The following is an 18,198-nucleotide window of genomic DNA, read 5'->3' as shown; positions in this document are numbered from 1 at the left end:
GAGCCAAGGGGGTGGTGAAGGAATAGGAGGCTTTCTGGTTATGAATGCCTAGAAATGGAAATCTTTGCGGCAGCAGGGAATGGCAGCTGGACCAAATGCTGCCAAGAAGCCAGATAGGACAGAGGTTCACGCCTGGATTTAGCAAGATCCTGCGGCTGACTTTGATAGGAAGGATTTTAGGTGTACTCCTGAGATGAAACCATGAAAAATAGGTTAAAATAAGAAAATAGAGCTAATGAAAATAGCAAATGTAAAGAAAACCCCCAATTCTCACAACTGGACTAATGGACAGCACCACGGTAAATGGAGAAGAATTTGCAGTTGTCAAGAATTTCATCTGGCTTGGATCCACAATCAATACTGCTGGAAGCAGCAGTCAAGAGATCAAATGGCACATGGAACTGGGCACATCGGTTACTTTAAAGTCTTGCAAGGCAAGAGTGTTACCTTGAGGACTAAGGTGCACCTGGGTCCAGCCATGGTATTTTCAATGACCTCATCTGCATAAGGCATAAGGAAGGGCACGAAAGAACCAATTGAGTTGTGGTGCTGGAGGAGAACCTTGAGATTCATGAGAGAACCGTGAACTTAAAGAGAACAAACTAATCCATCTTGGAAGAAGTACAGCCAGAATCTCCATAGAAGCAGGGAGGGTGAGGGTTCGTCTCTCGTGCTTTGGACATGTTGTCAAGAGAGACCAGTCCCTGGAGCAGGACCCCATGCCTAGTAAAATAGAGGGGCAATGACAAAAAGACGACGACTCCCCAGCAAGACGGATGGACACAGTGGCTGCGACAAGGAGCTCAAACCTAAGAATTACTGTGAGGATGGCTCAGGACAGGGCCTTGTTTTGTCCAGTTGTGCACAGGGTCCATGTAACTTGGTACTGACTTGATGGTACCTAACAATTAAAATAGAACATTGTCAAAGATCGTTTGGTAAAGCAGAGTAGAAAAATGAGGCAATTGTAAGAGCAGAACATCTGGCCAAAGGAAAGCTCTTTTCTCCCCTAATATGAGAGATACAACATTATGTCGGTGTTACTTATCCAGGAAGGGAGAGAGGGAGAGAAAGAGAGGGAGCCCTGTCATGATATCCTGAGAGAGGGGGTGAGCAAGAGGCTAACTGTAGAATCAAAATCCTGAAATGCACGAGAATGTAGATCTCCTTGTCGTGGAAAGAATATGCTAGTGGACTTGCTGGCAGGGCAGTGAGGAGATGATCGTTTGACTGTGTGTGTTTCATCCAGGACATCAGCAGGAAGGGCAACAGCTGAGTGTGAGGCTGTGGGAGGGATGTTTAAGATTTTGGGGGGACAAAATAAGAAATGTTTATTTCAGAGAAGAAGAAAATGTGCTTTCTAAAGAAGTATATAAGGACTTCCTGGAAGGCTTGAATGTTTGCTTGCAATGACTGGTTATGAATTAAAGGAGGACGAGTGTTTCTCTAGCTATGTTTAGTCGCCCAGGGCCTGGCAGGGGCGAGGCGAAAGGTGCGGGGCCAACAAGAGCTAGAGTTTGGCTAGGTGAGCAGAAAGAGGGGGTAAGTAGAAAACAATGAAGAATGGATGTGAGAGAATTTGATGGCAATGAGTGTATAAATGTGCTTTACACAATTGATGTATGTATGGATTGTGATAAGAGTTGTATGAGCCTCTAATAAAACGATTTAACAAAAGAGAATTTGAATGATGGTCGAAGGTGCTGGGCAATGAAGAAGAGCTAAATCGTGGGGCAAATGATAAAGATCAATGACCGAGGTTCCCAGGAGGTTGGTGAATTTGGGGACTGAGAGTACTAGTTTAATGATAAGGATTGAAATCAGCTGTTCAGAGAATATGATTTTTTTGATATACACAGGTGGGCTGATGGCCACAAGGTTGAGTTGGCTCAGGAAGCCCAGCACAGGAAGGGAGAGAAGGGAGCGGACCCACCCAAGCATCCAAACACTGACCGGAACCCACAAGGGTCTGACTCTGACCCCACACTTGCATTAGCTTCTGATTGGTTTTCAGCCATAAAAGCCGTGAAGCTAAATTGGGTTCTAGTCAAGATGTTTATGAAGTGGCAGCGAGAGTGAACAAAGCCGGCTCCGTGGGCACACGTTCCGTGCTTGCTTTTTAAACAAGAGCCCCCATCTTCACTTTGCACTGTGCTCACAACTTGTGTACCAGTCCTGGAGAGAGTGTTAGTGATTGCCAAGAAGAAATACGTTCTTTTCTTCTCATTTGTGCTAATTTCCCATAAGCCTCACGTCTCCATTTAGCATGCCATTAAAATTTTATCAGAGTTCATAATGAAAGTTTAAAAGAAACCATCTGTCGAACACTTAACTTTCAGTGTAAATGTCCTTTTAAAACCACTCACACTCAATAAATATCAGGCTGAAATGGAGAATTTCCTTAACTCAGAAAATCCAATCACCAGTAAACTGAAAAAGGAGATATAAATTTGAGCACAGATCTTAGGTCTTAAATCATCCTTGAATGATAGCTTAGAATATTTCTATTTCTATTTCTTATTATATGAGTATGTTATTATAGAAACATAGACTATATTTCTAAACAAAAAGAGAACTTAAAAACTACCCTCAATTTTTAAATTAAAGTACTTCTAACACTTTGGCCTATTCTACCAGTTTTTATGTACATAAAAAACATGTACACAATATATAAATGGAGTTTTATTTATGCTGATTGGATCATGAATTGAATAATATCTTATAATCTGAATTGTCATTTGATGGACTCTCAATCCTTATAAATATTTTTTGAAATATGGCTTTAATATGATGATTTGATTCAAATAAAGAGCAATGTTAGGGTTCCATTGTATGGACACGTAATATCCTATTAAACACCTGCCTTTTCAGACTTCACTAATATAAGCAATACCGATATGAACATCTGTATGTATGCATATGTGTGCCTTTGTTCATTCCAGTTAGCAGGATTTGGGGTCAAAAAGTGAGCCTATTTTAAAGGTTTCTGAGATGCATTTTCAAATTTCTCTTTTAGAGTTGTGCCAGCGTCTACACCCACTATTGGCAATGAATATTAACACTCCCTCCAAGGCACTGCCAATTGGATACACAAAAACCGTTGATGTCTGATGTTTTGCTCTATGAATAAGGTTGAACAGGTTTTCATACGCTTGGTGGCCTTTTCCTTTTTGATGAATGTCTTCTTAATGCTTTTGGTCATATTTTTCTTATTCTTTTGGGCGCCGACTATATATTCAAGCTGTGCGGCTCACTGTCTTCCTAAAGTGTCAAATGCCTCTGCCAAGGCCCTAGGAGTGACACTAAAATTCCAAGCTTGATTTACAGAACCGTTCATATGCATATAAAAGCCACACAACGAAAGCAAGGGCTAAAGAAGAACAGATGTGCTGGCTAACAATATCGAATATAGCAGCCGAAAGAATGATCAAATCTGTCTTGGAAAGTGTGGTCACATGTCCTTTAGAAGCAAGGATGGCAAGACTAGGTCTCATCTACTTTGGACACATGATCGGGAGGAACCAGTCCCCAAAGAAGGACATCATATTTGTGAGAGCAGTGGTTCGCAACCTTCCTAAGGCCTCCACCCTTTAATACGGTTCCTCATGTTGTGGTAACCCTCACCCCGCCCCCAACCATAATATTATTTTCATTGCTCCTTTGTAACTATAATCTTGCTACTGTTAGGAATCAGGCAACCTCTGTGAGGGGTCGTGAGGGTTTAGAATCACTGTATTAGAGGGTCAATGAGAAAGAGGAAGACCCTCAATGTGATAAACTGACCCAGGGGCTGCAACTATGAGCCCAAGCATGGCACACTTCTGAGGATGGCTCAGGACCAGTTAGTGTTTCATGCTATTGCACCCACACATACGGTCACCATGGGTCAGAACTAATTTGATGACGCCAAGCAATAACAACAGAGTTCCTGTATTTTTCCCTGTGCAACTGTTTTAAAATCCATTGTTAAAAATATATATAAATAAAAGCCAGTATGGAAGCTGTAATCATGATTAATCATTAATATCACTCAAATGAGAATATTTTATAAAATATTTCACAATTGCACAGCAATAATACAAACAATAAGATAAAAATTCCAGATAAGTTCACTGAACATTTCTTTCTGATCAATTTGCTCCAAATATTGGCAATGCAATTCACATACTGAACATCCAAGTTTGCTTGTCACCAGGCTCCCAATTGCAAACATGTCATTAATATTCTCATTGTGATTCCTGTGGGAAACTTGCAGGTTCTAATACACAATTGCATAATTTCACAAGACGACCCATTAGGATGCAGAATATTGAGCGTAAAGTTGGAGCTTTGAATTTTTAAATCTCTCTTACCCTCTCCAATGTAATTTCTTCAAATTCATATTCAATTTCTGTTCCATTGACCTGCAAAGCAGAAAAAAATGAGAGAATCAGAAAAAGATGGAATATGTGCTGAGGGAAAATAGCAGCATTCTTTAAAAAGATGGGAGTGGTAAAATTTTCATTCTGCTTATGAATAAACCACACTCTCTAGATATTTGTGTCTTCATCAAAATGAAAGACGGCCACGCCGCCAGAAATAAGACTCGGAGAATGAATGAGGGACTGTTTCCATCAGAATTGGGTGATTTGGGGAAGAGTACGGGATTGACAAGGGACAACTTAAAATATATATTAAGTGTACAAAGATTAAGACATCTAGGTCATTCTGGTAGGGACAAGAGGAATAACTCCAGATATTTGAAATAATCTATTCTGGATGGATGTTAAAAGGTGACCTTAAAACAAACAAACAAAAGAAACTAAAACAAAACTGTGGTAAAGGGCAGCACAACTTTTGCCAGAAATTTAAAAAAATAATGCAGCAGTAGAGTATCAACAATGACTGTATTTAATGAGAAATGCCTTTTATTGGCATACACTTAGGGCATTCATCCTTTTATCTTCTTGATAAGTTTGTGGGGAACTCTGGACTGCGTGGCCATGCTCATGTACTTCAGCTGCAGTAAGAAAGGAGTGAAGTCGGACATGTTGAAATTCCTAGTGGAGACCAGGTAAACCAATTCCTGAAGTTACTTGAACTGACAGATACAAATCCATTTTAAATATAGTCAGGTAACCCATTAACATATGCATGGATTTTCAACAAATGTCTGTACACATGTACAAAGAGTTGCTTTAAAATAATCTAACACATTCAATTCCTATTCTCATCTATAAAGGAGCCCTGGTGGAGTAGTGAATCATGTGTTGTGGTTGCTAACCCCAAGATCAGCTGTTCAAATCCACCACTAGGTCTGTGAGAGAAAGACGAGGCTTTCTATTCTGTGAAGAGTTATTTTCTCAGAAGTTCACAGGGAAAGGGACAGCCTGTCTTAAAGGGGTGCTCTGAGTTGGAGTCTACTGGATGGCAGTGAGTATTCACAGTTATACCATACAGAATTGCAAGCAAATTCTCTGGGAAAGAAAATTCTTAAATTTGCCTCCCCCCCCTTTTATGTATGTCAGTGACATCATTTATCATTTAGGATTAAAGACAGAATGAATCATTTAAAAGTATGAAATCATGTGTGTTTTTTATAAAGTTCCAACTTCAATTTACTTTCCCTCTTTAGAAGCATCTTACTGTAGTGCTGGCAGACGGAGGACAGTGCAGAAACAGAACTGCCAAAGAGGGTCTGGCAAGAAAGAATTGTCGGGGGTGGGGTGGGTGGAGAATGAGTGATTGGCTGAATCAGGTAATTAATTTATCTATCTGACTTAGAAGCACAGCCATTTGTGGATATTTCCCCATAGGAATGGTATGTAATGTCGTGGTGTCAAATGAAAACATAATTACAAACAGAGTGATTAATGCTAAATCACATAAACCATCCACTGTTAGTCCAAGTATGATCGTGACAGTAGACTTACGTGTCTGCCAGACACTATAGAGCATATTTTTTTGTTTTTGTTTTTTCCTAATTATGCAAGGTAATTGGTGAATTACATTTTACTGCATTACTATATTATCAAACAGCCCTTCATATGATTTTCTGGGCTTCAGTAACAATGCCTTATAGACAAAGACTTGAAGATATTAGGAACCTTTTGCAGACTCGTGGGAATTTTTAATAAACACAAACTCAGACTCCTTGTATGTGTGTTTCTGTACTATTTTCTTTTCACTTCCTTAGTTGCACGAGAGCTGATGGAAAAGGAAGGAGCAACGCTGTGATGTGTTCTCACTCTCTCCATTTGGCCCCAGGAAGCTTTGCTTTGCTCCAATGCTTCTCTGGAGGAAAGCCCTCCACTTCACACCACCACAGGCTGCAGACTAAGGAAGGAGAAGAGAAAAAGGGAAGACAAAGAAAGAAAAACAACCTTGGAGAGGCAAATGAGCCTCGGACCATAAACATCCAAGGGTTCAGGGTCAAAGAAATTCTGTTAAGCTATGTTTAAAAGATAGAAACGTTAGCGTGGAGGAGTGACACCTGGAAGGTCCTCGCTAACATCTCTTTAAGGAGCGCTGGGGACCCATGAGTAAAGCACTCAGTGGGAGTCAGAAGGCTGGTGTTCTAAGCTGCCAGGTGCTCCACACGAGACAGAAAGGACACCCTGCTTCTGTAAAGATGACAGACAGCCTGGGAGACTCTGCATGAGTTAGAACAGGTTCAACTGGCCACAAACGCTCTGTGTGTGTGTGTGTGTGTGTGTGTGTGTGTGCTCCACTGTCTATTTTACCATCACTTTGTTCTATCTAAAGCTCTCTGACAACCTTCCTTGGGAAGGGGTAACACCTCTATTTTATTAAAGATGTTCATTGACTGGGAAAAGGCCAAGAATTCACTCTGGCCATAATTTTGTAAACCCCTCTCAGCAAAACAAAAACTGTGTTATGGGCTCCCAGTATCTTTTGAGGTGCTGACAGGCATACTATTGTGGTCTGAACTTGCCTTCTTAGTCTCACTCTACGCCCAATTAGCTTCCCAGAATATGCCAGTTAGCTCATAAAGTGTTCTTCCTAAAAAGCCTGGCAAACACTCTGTCTTTCGATGGAGCCAAGGCTCCCGATGGGTTGGGGCCGGGAGTGTTGCACGGCCGAGGTTCCTGTTTATCCAGCTCTAACCCTGACTGTGACTCACAGGCTCATTTCCACCTTGATGACTGTAAAAGCGAACATTGTCATTTATAAAAATAGAATTGGAGTGTTGATAAGGTAGAATGGCTTTCCTAGATTTAAAAAAAATCAGTTTTTCTTTTAATACTTGTTTTATTGTTTGGAACCTAATGACTCTGTGGTGACAGCTGGTAGGTTTCTATGGTGGCCAGAAAATCAAATTGATGTCACACATTGTCCTGCTCTGTTCTGGGCATGTAGCCTACCTGGCATCATATGGCATTTTAGTCCAGAAAGTGAACCATACAAAGCCTACTCAAATTCAAAGTTTGTATTTAGTTCTAATTTCATAGACTTTGAATGCGTTACATATTTTATTCTTTCAGACACAGTCTTTAGCTAATTTCTTTCAGTAACCACCTGCCTAGATGATGAGAGAATTGAATCTTAAGATATATTTTTATCTCCAGAAAAAGGGATTTTTCATGAATAACACATGGGATCTAGTCCATGTGTAAATGTTCATTATTTGGAATCCTACAGGCAGATTCCTCTTAAATGCTGTGGTTGTTGGCCACCTTTGAAATTTTGTTAAATTAAGAAAGAAACCCACAGTTACCTCTGAGGCGGCTGCGTTTCTAACCTCCTTCATAGGACATACTGTGAAGAGGACTGCAATAGAGATGTCAGAACTTTGCCTTTTCTTTAGAGTAAACACAGTTCAAACCAACAAAGGATTATTGAGCATTCATGATGCCCCTAGCACTGTGAGAGGTGCTAGGACAATGAAGGATATAAGGAAAATATAATCCTTAAAGATGTACCAAGTACAAAAAAAATCAGACACTAGAGCAATGTAATATCCAAAATATAAAATATAGAGGTTAACTAGCTTCACAGCCCCACTGTGGCCTGAAATCTATGTGAATCTATTTACTATTTGTTGTGTATAAATCTGTAGACTCAATGCCTTAGCAGCAAAACTATGATAAATGATGGACCAATTCTTCCCCATATGTTAAGTAATTACCATACAGTACACAAGGCATGCCTTTGACATATACAGCTGTGTTGTCTGGGGAGCCGTGTGACGAGCATGGCTAGCAGTTTTCAACTTCCTCTTGCCATACACATGTCCAGGCAGGGGCCTTGCCACTCTGCTTCCGTTTACCTGCATCAGATACCTCAGTACTTGGCACATGTAGATACACAGTGTCTACATTAATCAGTAAACAGGTGAATCAATGAGTTAATCAATGAGATTTGGTGGGTTGGTAAAACATGCTGTTGTCTAAGACACTGGTTTTTAATGCAGATGTAATCTCACTGATGCAGGCCTTTGGGAAATGCCGCCTATATATCCTCTCCTGAGAATTCAGCTCTTCTCAGAAACCCTTCTGCCCAGTCTCACACCGTTACCCAATGCTCGAGGAAGTCCCCAGGAACGTGCGCATGCCAGCAAGCTCCCCCTTTTCTCCATTCCTCTTCTTAGTCACTTGCCAACCTATATCCTTCCCTCCAATTGGGAGATCTTTTCCAGCCTGCCTGAGGGCCCTTCACACCTAAATCTCCTCTGTGTGCTTTTTCTTATGCTCGGTAAGCTCACCCATGAGCTCTGAAGGAAACAGCGATGCAGACTTAAGCTCTGGTTCCCACAGTCTGAGCGGAGGTGTGTGAATTCATCGCAGTGTAATATGGAGAACTTCATTCCTCCGGTGCTAACTCTAATGCCAGCAAGGAGAGTAGCTCTTCAGTAGCACTGGCTTTCCTCTCAGGCTGCTCTCTTTCAAATTCCTTTTCTGTGACTGATACTGATAATAGTAAGGATTAGATTATACAATTTGCCTGAAATTACATGATTAGCACCGATCCGAATAGATTTAAGACTGTATAGTGGTTGTCCTACATAATTATCTCCTTTGATATTATTTCATGAAATTGACAAATTATTAGATGTGTTAACTACCTAGCACATAGTAGGTACTCAATAAAAGAGCTTTTATGATCAGTTTCAGATAACAAACCTATAAGAACCACAATGTAACGTCACAAAATACTCAGTTTGCTAATATTCCCGCAATATAAAATATAATCAAATAAGCCAACACACATGCTTTCTTCTATAAAATCCAATAAAAACCTTTCTAAACTCAATTTATTCCCTTGACCCCAAAGAGACTCTTCTTTATATTTAGATATCATCTTAGTTTTCTCTCCCAAATTATGAGGTCACTGTGGACTTCATCCAGAATATGACCTTAGCTAACTTTTCTCCCAGTCTTCTGCAGACCCATTTTGTTTTTAACAAGATTTCCCTGTGTTTTAACATTTGCCTAGGGTCTACAATTATGTTGCTCCTCAGTTACCTAGCACTCACTTCTACAAAGTCGCTTCCTCGGCACCTCAAACTCCCCATTTCCACGAGGGCATCGATTCTATGTTATGCTTCTTTGTACTCTTGCAGCTTTTAGTACCATGCCTTCTTTATAACAGGTCTGAGAAAAATCTTGAGAGCTAAGACCCATGTGAACTTGGAAAACTGAAGAGTTGTCATTTAACTCTTCTCCATTTCCAAGTGAGTATAGGTATTTCTGAACCACTGCAGTTTCTTCCTACGAACGAGGGCTTGAATTACTGCCTTCATTTTAGGACTATTTTACATGCATATATTGGTAATTGCATATTTAAATTTTGGATAAATGAACTTTAACCTTCATCTAACTCTTACAGCATTCCCCCTATGCCCCAGATAAGAGGATAAACCCTGGAGATATGACGATGGATGAGGTAGGGTGCCTGGCCTCAAGATATTCAGTCTAGTGGAGGAAGAAAAGTAAATGGGAACATACAACAAAATGACAGAATGTCTAGAGTGTGCCACTGACAAATAGGAGGCAAGAGAAAGAGGCGTGGTGGGGTGGGGTGGGGGAAGGGGGTGGCAAGAAGAAGAAAAAAACCAGAAAAGGCTTCAAAGAGAAGGTTGCATGACCTGAATCCAAGCAGGGAGAGAAACAGGTCTCTCAGGGCTATGGCAGTAGCACTAATCAACTACAAACAAAACAAATAACCTTCACTGCCATCAAGTCGTTTCTGACTAGAGTTACCTTATGGGACAGGGTAGAACTGCCCCTGTGGTTTTCTGAGACTGACTCTTTACAGGAGAGGCAAGCCTCATCTTTCTCCCACAGAGCAATGGGTAGTTTCAAACTGCTGACTCTGAGGTTAGCAGCCCAATGTATAACCACTATGCCACCTGCTTTATAAGACCCTCTACTGAAGAGAACATTTATAACCAAGTCATTCCCACCCCTCAATTATGGTTAGAGGGAAATTACTAGAGGCTTATTTGCTGTGTAGATCCTACAAATGTATTTTGGGCTTCCACTGTCAACCATAGCCTTCTGTACACCAGATTCTCACAACTTAAGCTTTGATGCTAATCCCTCTTTAGGATTTGGATTATACAATTTACAGTCCTTGGATCACAGATGTTGGTGTGTTTTTTCCATGTGGCTTTAGTTGACATCTCACTTAGATGGTTGATGGTTTGAAGACAAGCCTTTAAGACCCAGATACTATTCTATCTGATAGAATAGATATCTGATAGAATTCCATCAATTTCTTCAACACACATTGTATTGCATCAATATCTTCTGTGTTTTCTTCATGAGAGTGAGCTTCAAGCAGGGCCATGCCATAAGATCTAGGTATTCTTCGGTTGGAGCTACTATTAAGTGACAGCTCAAAATTTATTCTTGATGAATCTATGTTTCTTTTTAATCTGCTCCTGGTTCACCTTTGAGACATCCATATTAATTTATGGTTGTGAATCTTATCAATGAACTCCCTGGAGCATAAGAACCTTTTATATTTATAGCATCACAGATTAGCCCAAAGAACTCATTGGAGAGATGACTGTAGTAGATTAAAATGATCACTCTGACACAATGGGTAAGCCCTTGTCACTGGATCTCCCTTCTGATACATTTTGGACTTGATCTGGTTTTTAATATTTTCTCTGTGTTTTTTCCCCTCATTCATGTAGGCGTTTTCTCTGCTGTATTTTGTCACTGTGAGTAGCCTTCTTGACATTCTGTTTTCTATGTGTTTTGGTACATGAAACCCAAATAGGTGAATCTACAGAGACGACAACTACAATAAGTGTTCCTGGTACAGAGAGGGAGGTGGAAGGGGTAAGGGGGATTATATCAAGGAGCTCAAGAAGCAAGAGTATGTTCTGAAACTGATTTTGGTACCAATTGTACAACCCTATTTGATATAATTGGATTATGGAATGAAATGATGTCTGCATTCACTCCTAATAAGATGGTTTAGAGAGCGAGATAGATAGATGATAGATAATGATGATGATAGATGATAGATGATAGATAGATAGATGGATGAGAGCAAACACTGGCCTTAGAATCAGAATACCTGTATCAAATTCTTGATTCTTTGCCTAACAGTTACCTAAGCAATCTTCTTTATCTGCATAGAGTCCCTTCTCAGCTCTGACATCCTAGCATCCGAGTTTCTCTCTGCATCTACTACTTAAATGATGCTATACATTGTCTGCCACTTGGATTAAGGAAGATCTGATTAAACTATATTCTGGATAGTTTTCTTATTTTCTAAGTATCCCAACCAGCAACACGCAATCCTCCTGCTTGGTGTCACTCCAGCCTCCATCTATTGTCCTCTGTCACGTCCCCTTTCCTTTAGAGAAGAGGTTCCCCAGAAAAGAAGAAAGTAATTGATGACAATATCTCCCCTTCTTAGCCCCACTCAACTTACGCCACCGTGCATGTCTGACTCCTCAAAGCCTTCTGCAAGGAGGGTTTGGAGAAAGGTAAGAAAGTGTTTCTCTACCTCAATCCCAAAGAAAAAACAAGTGGAGAAGGCAATTAATGTTCATTATCTTGGTCTTTTTTTCATTTCCCCCTTCAAATCACTTTTAATTCTAAGCGTTTCTGCTGAATAGATGAAATGCAACTAAATACTGAAAAAGAAAAAGCTACGAAGCTCTAATCAGAACAAAAGCATCATTAGGAAAAGCCAAGAAGTTTACATGCCCACAAATAGTCCATCACCTTCTTTAGTTAATGCTCCATCTCCTAGACTATCTCCACGGTAAGAGGTATTAGCACAGATAAATTTAATCCCATATTTGGGGGTCAGTAAGGGCTGGGCTTTTATAGACCACTTCTGCCATAGGCAGGAGCCTGGGTTGTAAATTGATTTACAAATAGGTTATAAATTGAAACACTAACCACAGGGTCAGCAGTTTGAACCCACCACATGCTCCACCAGAGAAAGATGAAGCTGTCTGCTCTTGTCAAGATTTAAAGCCTCAAAAACCCAAAGGGGCGGTTCTACTCTGCCTTGTTGGGTTGCTATGAGTTGCAGTTGGCTCGATGGCAGTAGTTTGGGGGCAGGTTGGATTCTGCCACAAGATGTTAGAATTCATCTTTGCTAAACATTACATTGAAACCTGCAAATGCAAGGCAAAAACCTGTCAGAGAAGAACCCAAATTACTGTCCACTACAACGAACACTAGAGAAGTGGGAAGGCAGCACCTGCCACAGGTTGAGAAGGTCTGAGGCCTTGACAAGCAAGACAATCAGAATTCCAGCTCTCTCAGGTTTTCCTGTCGATGCCTTTGTGTGAGTGTGAATGTTGTTGAATTAAATAGTATTAACCAAAGCCTTTTTTCTTTAAATTACCTAGAATACTTGTTTTAACAAGGCGTGCAGGTAATTATTGTATATGTTTCAGTTATAATTATACTGGCTTAAAAACACAGTTCTAGGAGGTGCCAATCACAATTATTCTTATTCTTAATAAGCACACCTATAAAAACAATTATTGATATTTTTAGTTAAGGTTTTAATTTTTGTAAGAGTGTTATTCCTATTATTCACCAGTAGTGTTCCACCAGTGAGCTGTAATTCCAAGTTAAAACTTCTCCTCTTAATTAAATAAACTTCTGAGCTCAGTGAACTGCTAAATCATAGTTCCTACCAAATAAAGGAAAAATAATCACTATCCTCTAATCTGTTCCACTCTTCAGCAACCTTTTTTAAAAGGTTTTTCCTTTCTTCTGCTTTTGCTATCACGTCTTTACGACACAGAGAAAGTGATGAGACTTAATAATTACTATGTGTACGTTTTTCTATTTAATTAGATATCTTGGGTTTTTTTAAATTAGCTATATTTTTACTTACAAAATTATCAAAATTTGCCATACTGTGTCAAAAGAAGTCAAGGAAAATGGTTTAGAGTCCTAATGTACAAAAGAAAGTAATTATATCTACCTATCTATCTCTATGTAAAGTTGGCTTGATTACAGACTTGCATAGTGGACAAACATATAGTCACTTACTAAATTCAGAACTAGATTTGCCTGAAATTCAGAAAAGGCACATTTCTTCCCAGCTGTGTTTCCTTGCTTCACACCAGGTGCTGGCAAGTGGAATCACAGGTGGTTTTGATGCACTCACTTGGCTCAAGCCTAATACAGGCTGTTTGGTTCTTTGGTGGAAGCGTTCCAAGAGTTGGAACCCACTATCTGAAAGTAGCAAATTGCATTAAGGACACATAAGATCTTTAGCTTAAAGGACCCCGATACGCACGGTTCTTATTCAACAACCCCCCTCGCCTCCCACCTCAGCATTCTCTATACTTTGCTTGTTCATCCACAAGCAAAGAATCTGATAGCATAAAAAGCTCAAAGCGCGTGGCCAAAGGATTTAGAGAAACAATAGCAAAACAACAAGAGTGCTGAACCATAAGGCAAACCTTCCTAATTATGATAGAGTCTGCAGAAAGCCAAGAATATTTTCCCCTTCCTTTGTGAATACTACAACCATAGCGCAGGGAGATTAGTACTGGCTTCCACTGCCTCATCACCACCTTGCAAACCACTAAATGTGTTCACGCTGAGCGGATCATCAACAAAGACCTTGAACACTTGAAAGTGATCACTTCTCAACCATCTTCTTCTCTAACGGACCCTCTATTGTGATTGCTACTTGAAGCTGCTGTCCTGTGTCAGTTCGTGGACAGCCCTCAGGTCTCTGTTCTGTCCATCCCCTTGTTGACCGCTTCATTTCCTCCTGCCAGACAGGAGCACTCGCCAGGTTTCCCTGGTTTTATCAGACTTTCACTTGGTCACTTAAAAAGATAAAGATCTGATGTATCTTCCTAAGTAGACTTAACAAATAACCTAGATCTCAATAAGTCTAAAGCTGAATGAATCAAGATATCTTGTCCAATTTTAACTAATCATTTCTTCCAACCTATTGTACATTTATGTTAAGAAAATCTTCTTTACTTCTATTTACAGCCTCTGAGTTTGTTATAAATACCCAACATTCTGTCTCGGGTCCTAATTGTTACTTAAATATTTCTGCCTCTGCCTATGTTGTTTATCAATATCCATATGTTCTCCATACCCTTAAAGATTTAGATTCCTAAAAAGCCATGGTATCATCATGCCATTTTCTTCTTCTCAAATACTTTTAGGTATTTTTCTTTACCATTGAAGAACATTGCAGAATAAGCACAATCCCCCCCCACCCCAAGCTATCTTTCTAGCTGCATGTTGTTATTTCCTAAAATGTTTTCTAGCAAGGTAATTATGCTGAACTTACTTAAAGGACCTCCCCATCTTTGGTAGTATTAATAATACAATGAATGTAATGTAAAGGCATTCTGCTCTAAATGCCTTTACTCAATCTGTGTTTATCAAAATCCTAATTCATTAAAAATAATAATTTATAAATCCCTAGAGCTCCCTAGGCTCTATATTAACTGCTAAACCAAACAAAGCCCCTGCCCTCAAGGGGCTGGGTTTTACTATAGGAGCAGAGGAAGCTTCCATTCCTGGCAGCCAAAGTTCCCGCTGATACCAGGGAAAACACACTTTGTCAACCCACTGAATCTTCTCTTGTTGATCATCCAAATGAAACATCACTCTTCTTTTGTTTATCATCCAAATGAAAATGCCAAACAAAATTACTACTCTGCTTGAAGCCCACCAATGATTCCATCCATAGGAGGTGAAAAATCTAGCCAGCTGCCAGTTAGGATTACAGTCGAAGAAGCTCTATGGAGCAATTCTCTGTCCTACAGGGTTATTATGAGTTGGAATTGACTTTGTCACATACAACAATTGTAGCTACAAAAACTATATATATACACACACACACACACAGTTTTTGTGTGTATATATATATATATATATATATATATATATATATATATATATATATATATATAAAACCAGGCACATTATCTGTTGATCTAAATTATAACAATCTGTGTAATTATGTATCATTCTATAATATATAATGTTTCTTTAAAAACAAAGCAAAACAAAAAATACCATATTCCTTATGCTTCAAGCCTACCTAGGTTTGAGAGGCTTAAGAACAGGAGAGGAGGAAAAGTAAAACTGAAATTCACTTGGGAGTCTTCAGTGACAAGTTCACCAAACAAACAAAAAACAAACACAAAGATCTTGAAGGCTAGATACTTTTATGCTGATTCACTAGTGAGGGAACTAAATTTCCAATATAAGCAAATTCTCTAATGGTAGAGAACTATAAGCAACAGAAGACTAGACTATTTCATTTATTCAGATGGGAAATATATGATAAAAAATTGTTGAATAGATAAATTCATCAACAAATTTGGGCAAAAATACACAATGGAGGCACAAAGATAAATGTCTGAACCAAGAGAAGTCTGATGCTAAAGGACCTATATTTTTCTCCACTAACACAAGATTTTCTGTAATGTATTTCTGGTGTCCCTTTTGGTCCAACTCCTTGTGTTGTTTGTGCTTTGCTGTTCTTACAGAGTGGTCTCTGCGTCAACTCCGATTCACGGTGTCCCCATGCAAACGGAGTAGAACTGCTTCATAGAGTTTTCCAAAGCTGTGACTATCAGGACCAGATCCCTAGGCCTGCTCTCTGGGGAGCCTCTGCTTGGGTTCAAACCACCAACCTTTGAGCTGGCTGTCCAACACTTAACCACTCTGCAGCCCAAGACGTTGAGCTCTGTGCTTTACTGTCTCTGATGTACTGCTTGCCTGCCCAGATGAGAAAACACGTTTTAGATGGTTGTTTCTTTTGTGGCACTTACCATAATGACGTGCCCATAGTGGTACTTTTCTAAACAGTGACCTGGGAATCAATTAAACCTTGTGTTAAGGCCTCTTATTTCCTATAAATTTTGAAAGTCCCTTTGTATTCAATACCACTACTTGCCATGTTCAGTTTCCAAAGGAAGAATTGCCTTCATTTTTCTCTAATCATTTTACTTCAAACCTCACTAACAATAAGCTGTCTCTCTTTTCATGTGAATATAGGTCACCCTTTCAGCAGCCTTCAAGATCAATCCATCAACCAACAAATGTTTATTGAGTGACTATCCCCCCCTTCTTTGCTAGTGCATATGATCTCTTTTCATCTCATTTTTAAAAGCATGTAACTCTCTTCACAACCTTGGAAAAGAGCTTACAGAGGCACCTATCCCTGCTAATTCGTCTGCTATTTCATCAAGATCACAGGAAGACGTTGTTTTAAGTTCTGTGAGCCCAGGAAGGTGCTTTGGGCAGCTTGTTGTGAAAAAGGTCCCACGCATCTTTCTGCATCAGATACTAGGGGGAAACATATCTGCTTTATTTTATCTATTTTTCTCAAAGCGAATTATGACAATAGATTTTATTGTTAAGTATGTACCTGAACTCCCATGATTGATAACTTATAAAAATAATATGGTTTCTAGTCGTTTATATATGAATTACTTAACACGACTCTTCTTGGCATAGTCTTCAGAACCACACTAAGCCTAGTTCGTCCTGCTAGGGCTCAGGAAGAGAAGACTGGGGAAGATACTGGTGGGTATATGGTGGAGTTATGAGTGATTGCTATCAGGGATAATTCTGGTGGCCATCTGGTTGGGTATAGCTCAGGGCTGGGGAATGTTCAGCCCATGGGCCACAAAATCAACACCAGCTGCCACCACTTGTCTCATCAAAGAGAAGCAGTTCCTGGCATCGGTCACCGTAAAACTCAAACTCACTGCCATCCAGTCTATGCTAACTCACAGCAATCAGACAGGACAAGGTAGGGCTGCCCCTGCCCCTGCCCCTGCCCCTACCCCTGAGGGTTTGAGAGCGGAACGCCTACAGGAAAAGAAAGACCAGTCTTTCTGCTGAGGAGTGGCTGGTGGTTTCAAACTGCAGACCTTGTGGTTAGCAGCCCAACACGTAACCCACTATGCCACCAGAATTGTTTGACCAGTATGACCCACGAATGATGTTATAAATATGTAAATTTCCCTTGGCAGAAAAAAGGTTACCTACCTCTGGTATAAAGGAACCATCTGAGAAGCAGGGTGTGGGGGAATCTCAGTATCAGAAGGAGAGAATAACCAGGGGTGGAGTAAGTCCTTCGGACCTTAAAATCCCTGTTCATTAAAATTCCTGGATTCAGGAGACAGCTTTGAAAGCATAGGAGTGGCAGAGAAGCAGCAGCAGCAGAAACAAGATCCAGAGCATAAGACAGAGCAGTATACTTCCCAATCCATAGAGCACATAAAGCTGAGTGCCTTTCAGTATGAAGGTGGCTTATGGAATGGGGTGCTTGAAGGCACTTAATTGGGGGATCTGGATTTACTGACCCACGGACCTAGAGCTGAGGACCTTTGGGATAAGGCTTATGGTAGAATGACATGCCTCTTGCATATTTGCTGGCAGTCCAAAAAGATCACATGAAGATATCTTTAAGTCCTATGATACTGTCTGTGGTAGTTGTGTAATTTGGTGTCAACTTGAGACTATTAAGAGTGAATGCGGTGGAGTTTAGCCTGTCAATCAGGTTGCAGCTTGATTACCTAATTTGAAGGTCCTACAGAGATAAATAGCTCACTGGAAGCCAGACCCATACTGGCCATACAGGAATGACCCTGCGAGACATTCTTGTTAACAAGCCAGATGGAGCTACACTGATGGAGCCACAGCTCTGGAGCTTGAAGAGCCACATGGAAACCCATGACAGCACTGAGATGCATCTACCACCACTGGATCCACA

The 18,198-nt window shown here is 40.2% G+C and overlaps 1 protein-coding gene across 17 annotated transcripts in view; it reads right to left on the bottom strand.

Annotated features, from left to right (window-relative positions):
- The window catches only part of DLG2 (discs large MAGUK scaffold protein 2), a 1,827,487-nt gene that overhangs the window by 700,954 nt on the left and 1,108,335 nt on the right, over positions 1 to 18,198 (bottom strand). For all 17 annotated transcript variants that reach the window (XM_045293139.1, XM_045293148.1, XM_045293133.1 and 14 more), the window contains one exon: positions 4,353 to 4,403. In XM_045293139.1, the coding sequence (XP_045149074.1) occupies positions 4,353 to 4,403 (51 nt within the window). The remainder of the gene's footprint in view (positions 1 to 4,352; positions 4,404 to 18,198) is intronic.

Source organism: Echinops telfairi, unplaced genomic scaffold (assembly GCF_000313985.2).
Source record: "Echinops telfairi isolate 266 unplaced genomic scaffold, ASM31398v2 ScPeMD7_1713;HRSCAF=2227, whole genome shotgun sequence".
Classification (NCBI taxonomy): Eukaryota; Metazoa; Chordata; class Mammalia; order Afrosoricida; family Tenrecidae; genus Echinops; species Echinops telfairi.
This window is presented reverse-complemented; position numbering and strand designations above follow the sequence as displayed.